The sequence below is a fragment of the Solea solea genome, chromosome 15 (assembly GCF_958295425.1).
Source record: "Solea solea chromosome 15, fSolSol10.1, whole genome shotgun sequence".
Taxonomy (NCBI): domain Eukaryota; kingdom Metazoa; phylum Chordata; class Actinopteri; order Pleuronectiformes; family Soleidae; genus Solea; species Solea solea.
The window spans coordinates 15,834,838-15,843,274 of NC_081148.1; the positions used below are offsets into that span (position 1 = coordinate 15,834,838).

The 8,437-nt window shown below is 43.1% G+C and overlaps 1 protein-coding gene across 2 annotated transcripts in view; it reads left to right on the forward strand.

Annotated features, from left to right (window-relative positions):
* The window catches only part of mcu (mitochondrial calcium uniporter), a 55,760-nt gene extending 47,323 nt beyond the window's left edge, over window positions 1-8,437 (forward strand). For both annotated transcript variants that reach the window (XM_058651866.1, XM_058651867.1), the window contains exons 4-9: window positions 1,044-1,214; window positions 1,592-1,696; window positions 1,789-1,949; window positions 2,924-3,127; window positions 4,008-4,124; window positions 4,321-8,437. In XM_058651866.1, coding sequence (XP_058507849.1) covers window positions 1,044-1,214; window positions 1,592-1,696; window positions 1,789-1,949; window positions 2,924-3,127; window positions 4,008-4,124; window positions 4,321-4,401 — 839 coding nt within the window. In that variant the 3' untranslated portion in view covers window positions 4,402-8,437. The remainder of the gene's footprint in view (window positions 1-1,043; window positions 1,215-1,591; window positions 1,697-1,788; window positions 1,950-2,923; window positions 3,128-4,007; window positions 4,125-4,320) is intronic.

The following is an 8,437-nucleotide window of genomic DNA, read 5'->3' on the forward strand; positions in this document are numbered from 1 at the left end:
TGTGTGTGTGTGTGTGTGTGTGTGGTCGGTCAGAAGAAATGATTTATTTAAACACACACTTTTGTTTGGTGCAGTCACCACAGAGTGTGAAGGTTCTGTAACTGTCTGTGTGGAGTTTGAAGGTTTCCCCTCTTTTCTTACATCACATTACAGGTTTGATTGACTCGAGGCTCCTAATTTCCTGTAGGCGTGAATGTTTGTTACTATAAATCAGCTCTGTGACAGACAGTGGGCTCCACCTCTCTGCACCTGTCAGCAGGGATTGGCCTCAGCTCCCCTGCAGCCCTCAGATGATACATGTCGTTAATGCGTGGATGGAGCATCAGGATTTTTTATTTAAATCAATACAATTATAGCCGGGTGATCAGTAACTAGCAAACAAATTGGGGTGTCACTTTCTTAAAAATCAATTTTTGCTCTCTGTCTATATAATGCATCATTCATGCACTCTGTAAACAGAAAGAATTTGATAAACCACAATGAACTGCTTCCTTCAACTTTCATACTATACGATATTTTATTTTTACACCTATATTGACTGATTCAAAACTTTTTTTTTAAAAGCATGATAATGTTTTGGCCATATTACCCAGCCCTACATGTAGCTCACTGATGGATGGAGCGTCAGAATACCAGAACCTGAAGTGTGTGGTTATGTTGTCGTGGACAGTGTGGTGTTAACTGGCAGACTTCAAGTTAGACACATAAATGATATTCATTTAATGTTCACATTTAAAAGACTTTGTGAGGGAGAATTGTCATAAAACCCTCCAGGGAAGGCAAAAAAACAGTGTATTTCTTCATGAGTAAGTTGGCCATTGTTCTGCATATTTAAAAGCTAATTATTTATAAGAAGCTAAGCCTCACTATAACCAAAAGCAAAACAAACAACAAATGGCTACTAATGTGTTATTATTAAAGTTATTTGGGGACATAAAAGCACAGTAGAGACCGCCGGTTGTCATCTAACGTTTTCCTACATTTGTGACATTTTGTCTGACTCGTGTTTTTTCCTTGCCTGCCGCTCCTCTCTCCCCCCTCAGAGGTGACGGTGGCTTATCAGAATGGGCTGCCGGTGATCTCAGTCACGTTGCCTTCCAGGCGAGAGCGCTGCCAGTTCACCCTCAAGCCTCTCAGTGACTGTGTGGGAGTTTTTCTGCAACAGCTCCAGGCAGAGGACAGAGGCATTGACCGGGTAGCCATCTACTCCATAGGTATGCACGCAAACACACACACACACACACGCGTCAATCATGTCCGTTTAGTCCAGCGGGTTACATCGATATGCCCTTACATGCTTTCAAGTGGTCTTGTATTTTGGAGGCTATTAAGTGTTGCTGCAGCGCTGGCCTTTCTCCATAATTTAATACCAAAGCAAGAACCATGAAGGGATTTTTCACCCCTTCACTCTGCTCCGAGGACTCATTATGCAGGATCAACTGCCACTTTACAATCTTAGTGTGTGAGTGCGTCTGCTTTGACCTCTCACTGTAATCAGACATCATTGTGTCTTATTATTAAGAGAGGTGAAAGAAGTGGATCACCGTCAATGCTCCATCTTACATGCTCTCTCTCCCCCCCCCCCATCCAGATGGAGCAAGGGTTGCCTCCTCCACAGGTATAGACATCCTGCTGCTGGATGACTTCAACCTCGTCATTAATGACACCACATACCTCGTGCAGCCACCGAGAAGAGGTGAGGTCTGGCGCCGTAAAGCCAAATTTCCGTCATAAGGCTTTATTGTTAACAGATACGGTGTATTGTGTGTGTGTGTGTGTGGGTCATAGAAATACTCCCCCACGAGGAGGCAGAGAGGCTCAGTGATGTCAAGTTCCTGGTGCAGCAGCTTTACACCACCCTGCGCATCGAGGAGCACCAACTTAGCAAAGAGCGTCAGCTGATTGGACGACTGGAGGACCTCAACTCTCAACTCCGCCCCCTAGAGAAGGTCCTTCCAATGACATGATTTACATTTTTCCGTTGTTGTTGTACTGTATAAACAGTTTCATTACTGGAAAGTTGTAGAGTGTAAATGTGACCATGTAAAGAAAAAAGAAAAAAAGCATGAGGGGCTGGAGTTGCTTTTTTTTTTTTTAAATGTATTTTAAATATAAATAAATGTTTGTTAGCTCCAAACCACTTGTTAAGACTACCGGCTTCACATGACTCTCTGCGTTTCACAATATAGCGGGTGTTTAGATCTTGTGTTGCCTGGCAACATTCCCCCGCTGCACACAGGAAGTCATTAATATGATCTCAAGACAGACACAGGATGGAAGAAGTTTGAAACACATGCAGAAAAATCACTTTGCCTGTCTCCCTCTTCTCAAAAGCAATTTAACAAGTTAAGAATAAAATTAGACTAAGGAAAAAAAGGAAGCGTGATGGTGGGAGTGATGGAGAAGGACACAGCCCACTAAAACCTTCAGAAGCTCAACAAATTGGACGGGACAAACGCTTCTCGTTCCCAACCAACCTCACCCATGCCCTGCCCGTGTATACAAAACACGTATGCAAAACACTTTAAAATTAAAATCACCAAAGGTTACACACTGCAACATTAGCATTAGGATACCAGGCTTTGTTCCTATTTAGCCTGTAAGAATGACCGTTTAAAGGTGGCGTGGCCAGTTGAGTCATTAGTGATAGTGAAGGAGCTGTCAAGTTGGGAAATTAGCAAAACAATGAAGTTATCATTCCGGTAATGACATAATCAATTTGTGATCACAGCAGGATAGTTCATCTCATGATAATTAAGCCTTAATCTTTAAACAAGGGCCTAAAATAATCAGCTCTTCTCGGTTTGTGTGCAGCTTTTGTTGCTGAAAATCCAATTTTTTTCCCCCCCCTAACAAGACTCTCGACCCAAACGTCGTTCTTCTTTCACTGACTGTCTCTGTTTTCTTCCTGACTGCCGTGCAGGTGAGGCAGGAGTTGAGTAAGAAGGCGGAGCGGCGCACCACCTGGGTGCTGTGGGGGGGCATGGCGTACATGGCCACCCAGTTCGGCGTCCTGGCCCGGCTCACCTGGTGGGAGTACTCCTGGGATATCATGGAGCCTGTAACCTACTTCATCACTTATGGCACGGCCATGGCCATGTATGCCTACTTTGTGCTCACACGTCAGGTAGGACACAGTCAAATCCTAAACACTGGAAAGAAATGTTTGTGTTTCCACCAGCTCCACTCCACTCCACTAGAATAGTACCTGGTACCTGCTCTGCCGAAATATAGATCAGTAAAAAAAGACTTAACAATCCTAAAAACGTGGGTTAATCTCCAGCAATCACCAGGGACAATCACATAATAACATCATCTCTTTTAGTGTGATTTGACGATATCATTTTTGATAGGATGAGCTTAAATATGAACATTAAAAAGGGCTTGAAAAGTATTGAATTTGACCTCATAAAAGGTGCATGAAGTCTGCATATTCATATTCATTAATTATTTAGGTCAAAGAAGCGAGTCAGGCGTCCTTTGGTGGCAGCCTCCTAAATTTAGAGACTTGCTCTTGTTGTATTGTAAAGCGAGTGTCTTTGATTAACCAACTGCTGGTCAATAAATCATTTCACAACATGCAGCTCTTCTCATATTTTGACCTATTTGACTACTTACTGTTCACATTATCATCAGATGAGTCTTATTAATAGTCCCACTGCTGGTAGACGCACAGGTTGTCCTTTTCATGCATTTCTGTGCCAAATAACGCGATGTGTCATGTATTATTTTAGCAACACTTTGCAGTAACTCCTCTAGCAACCTGAGAAAGAAGCCGAACAATAATGGAACTAATGCTTTCCCTCTTTACAACGCCCTGTTCTGAATGACAATATTTTTAGCAGCTTGAAAGGCCGATCTGGTCTCTGGTTGTTGCCCTTTGCAGTTGAAAGATGAACATTAGATTTTGATATGACAACAACGTAATGCGGCTTAAAACGCAGGCTACCCGATAAATGTGCTTCCTGTTACTGAACGCTCTGTCTGTGTCTCTCTGGATCCTGCAGGAGTATGTTTACCCCGATGCTAGAGACAGACAATATCTGCTGTTCTTCCACAAGGGGGTGAAAAGGACACGCTTCGACATCGAGAAGTACAACAAGCTGAAGGATGATATTGCCGAGGTACGATGGCTACGGACGTTCACAGATTGTATTTCACACTGGGGGATTTGCGTAGTTGTAATGACTGTATTTAGATTCACTCTCGTGTTATTTCCCCGAACACTTTAATCTAAATTTCTTACTCCCCTCCCCTCCCCCGCTCCCTCTCTCTCTCTCTCCCCGTCTCCCCCTCTCCCCATCCATCCACCCACAACAGGTGGAGTTGGATCTGAAGCGTCTTCGGGACCCGCTCCAACTCCAGCTCCCAGTTCAGCAGCTCACCACCAGTGAAAATTGATAGAACGAGTGACTCCCTCCCTTCTCGGCTCCTACAAGCTCCTCTCCCTCCACCTCCCTGCTGTCCAACACTCTTCTCCATCTCCTTTTACCCACAACAGTTTCACACCTCCTCTCCCTCTACCCACCATCCCTCCCACACTCCAAACTCCCCTCCCCTTCTTGACTGTAGGAGTTAGAATCTTTTTCCTCTTTTTTTTTTTTTTTTGTTATTTCTTTTTGTTTGAATTTTTTTTTTCTTTCTTTCCTGACTGAAAACTCCAGATGGAATTGCAAGTTAAAAAAAACTTCTGAAAGACAAAGACGACAATGACAAGACCAAGCAAAGAAGTCTCGTACCCGGCGAAGGTTGGTGGCGACGATGGATAAAAGGACGACGACTTTAAATGACGACGAAATAAAACTGGGCACTATGGATATGCCTCAAGTCTCCAGAGAGAGAGACTTAAGTGACCTCCAGGGACATCGGGAATGATCACACCTTTAGACGCTCCAGGACAGAGGACACACAGAAGGGCATTGTTGAGTGTGTGTGTGTGTGTGCATGCGTGCCTGTTTGTTTGTGTGTGTGTGTGTGTGTGTGTGTGTGTGTGGGACTTCAGGGTACACTGGGACAAGGGCCCCGACCATCACGCTGCGGATTGACACAGCAGTACAGTCTCGCTTCCTTGAGCAGTCAAACTGTCAACACACACACACACCTACTCTTGGTTGGGGGGCCGGCTCCAGGGAGAGACTCTATCCCAAATGTTAAAGTTTACAAGAAAGTCCCGACTGCAGTTGCACCATCAGGGAGACCTTTGGCGTCTTCCCTGAAGCCGAACTCTGCTGCCTCTCCCTCCCTGGGCCACGCCTCCTCCAGGTAACAGACAGCTGTCCTTCCAGTCGTGACCTTTGTCGGGAGCTTGTCTCGGCTCACAGGACGCAGGCACGGCGACGCCTCGTCTCCTCTTCCTGTTGATTTCCTGTAGCGGCCCGGTCTGCGCAAGTAGGAGAGTACTACCGACAACAACATCACTGTGTGTTCTTTTATTCCAAAAAAAAAAGAAAAGAAAAAGAAAAAAAGAAAATATTTTGGCACTTTTTATTTTGAAAGCCATATTATATTTGTTATGAGAAGAATATAAATCTATATATGTATACAATCAAATAAACAGATGACCAGAGGCTAGTTTCTTTCAGTGGGGGGAGGAGCTCTCCTGCGAAACCTAATTTTGTGACAAGCTCATAAAGATCTCCCCCATCGAGAAGGACCCCACCATTGCACACCTGCGACATCACATACGCACAAAGAAAAAGAGGATTATACTGAATGCTATATCATATCCAGGTATCACTAAGATAGGGACAAATGGCTTTGGCTGGAATTATGGACAGCCATGTTGTCTTTGACATCTGTTGTCTCACAAACACAAATGTCCACACTCTTGGAAAACAAAACATAACATTTCTTAAAGAGATCTGGCAAAAGAAGAACAAGCTGTAGTTACATATTGGTTTTGATTCAGAATTCCAGAGAGACGAAGACAATGTTCTAAAATATTGGTGTTTTGATGACGATGGAGACGAGGTGGAGAGCACTGACTAACATGTCGGTCCAAGGTCTGTCACAGGTGTCCAGTTGGTTTGGGATCTGATGACGACAAAGGCCACATCACAGCATACATCTCGCGTCATTTTCACACTCATCAAACCATCCAATGACCCTTTATGCCCTATGGGTAGTGATGTTGTCCTGTTTCTCCCCTATTTGTATAGGTGTTACCTTAGAGGTGAAGAAACCGAGTCCCCTGCTTCAGACAAAGTGACAGGCATGTTATAGTTCAATATATCTGATGAACTGAATGGCTTTTAACAAAAAAAAAAAAGAATCTGCAGTTTAGAGAAGGAGCAGGATTCGGATAATTTGCCTAACCTTCCATAGTATCTGAGATGCACAGACAAAAACAATAAAAGGCTGCACCTAAAAATAGAGCAACATGACACTGATCACTGATTCATAGCGGCTTGCTTTCTCCTAAAATAAAGCCAGAGCTTTCTCCTCCCACTGTTGCTGTAATGCCCCCTGCTCCCTTGATGGCAAGGCAGGGTAGACTGCATGCTGTGGTATGCCCTCAGTAGAAATTTGTGAATGTGTAGGAGCATTATTGCAATTTTGTACTTAATTGGACACTTTCCTTTGCCACATCTAGCTGACGCCCCCCCCCCAGTTAAATCAAAGCCTATAGAGATCATATATTTATGTTGTCCTTTTTCTTCTTTTGTTTTTTTTTTTAAATCGTCACTGAATCTTCTTTGGCTTCACCCCCCCCCTCCCCCCCCCCCATTCAGAGCGAGGATTGGTGGCGGTGTCTCCACACGCCGCCCTCAGTTATTTTAACTCTGAGCTGCTCGAGATCACCTGTGCAGACGCAGGGAAGCACAGCGACGTGACCTCTCCTGATGGTATGTGTGTGAAGGAGGAGATTGTGGTGTTTAACTGTAGAGGTGTTTCACTAAAATGCATGATTTTATGTCAGGATTAGAAGTTAGCCATGCAGATCTCAAAAAGACAGGAGTTGGTCTGATCTTTAACTCTGTGTGTGTGTGTGTGTGTGTGTCAGCTCCAAGGGAAACGGCACCTATCGAGCGACCAATAATTAAAAAGGTGTAGATCCTCTTAGCGACAGCAGCAGCAGTGAGAAAGTCAATCTCTTCTTTGAAAAGACGCATTGATAGGGAGGATAGTTAAATTGAAATCTTAGACTGGAAATCCATCTCGGCTTGTGTGTGCACGTGTGTGTCCATGTGTGTTTGCCCATTGAATCCGGCGCCAAAGTTCAGATCACGATATTAATGAATACTTTGCCCCTTGTCCTTGCCTGTCAGTGGTAGTAAAAATCTATGCTGCCTTCATCCCACTTCATAGCCATGTTAGTTTTGTATCAATTACACACACACACACACAGAGTGACAATGGCGTTTCCTTGGAGATGTACAGTTGCGCAAGTTGAGGCCTCTGTCTGCAGTCCAATCCTCCTCTTCACTGTTTCCAAGTCTTCTCTTGATCATCACCTCCTCCTTTTTTTTAAAAAAAAACCAACAAAAAATCATGCCATCTATTGTTTACTGCCTTTGTCTCACTTTAATTTTTATTTTTATTTTTTAAAAACAAAATATATCAAATATAGGGAAACTTTATTATAAAGAGGGTGTTGCATGAATGTATGTTTACATGGGAAATTATGTAAAATAAAAAAAAAAAAGATGATTTATCTAACGGGAAAAAAAAAAAACACAACTTGCAAAGATAATTTAAGAATGTTGTTTGTAGAGATTCCTAGTTATAAAGGGCAGTGGACAGGGCTGCGTCTTTAGAATCTGCCTTGTCAAATTTGACTTAGTCCCAGCCAACCAACTGCTCCAACCCCATCAGACCTCAGTCCCATCTTCACTTTAATTGCCCCCATGTCCCCACACATCGGTGTGTCATTTTTACTCCCCAGTCAATTAAAAAGAAAGCACCCTCCATCCTCGGTGCTTGTGTAAAGAAAGCTGTATGACCACTTGACCTCAGTAACTCCGTCCTGCATCTGAGTCAAAAGGAAAAAGCGTCAGGCCCACTCTCTTAGCTTTTTGGGGAACACCTCCTGTTCTTGTCCCTCTCTCTTTTCATTTGAACTCACCCTCGACCTCTTTATTTCCTCCAAAGAATCGCATCATTATTATTATTGTTCTGTTTGGAATGTGTGTTATGTTTTAAAGTATCTCATCTGTGTGCAATTCCAATAAGATGTGTTTAAAATGCCTAAAGAGCGAAGCAGAATGTAGGATTGAAATGATCTTGTACTCCATTCTGACCTCTTATTTTTCTTTTCTTTTTCTTTGGTTTTTTTTTTTCTTCTTTTCTTTGTTTTGTTGTTTTTCTGTTGACATACGATGCTGCAATGTTGGCAAAAAAGAACATGTAAAATCCTGTACCATTTATGAAATATGTATAAAAGAGAAATGTAATTCAATTATCAATAAAATCCTTATCCAGGTTTTGGAGAAAGTGG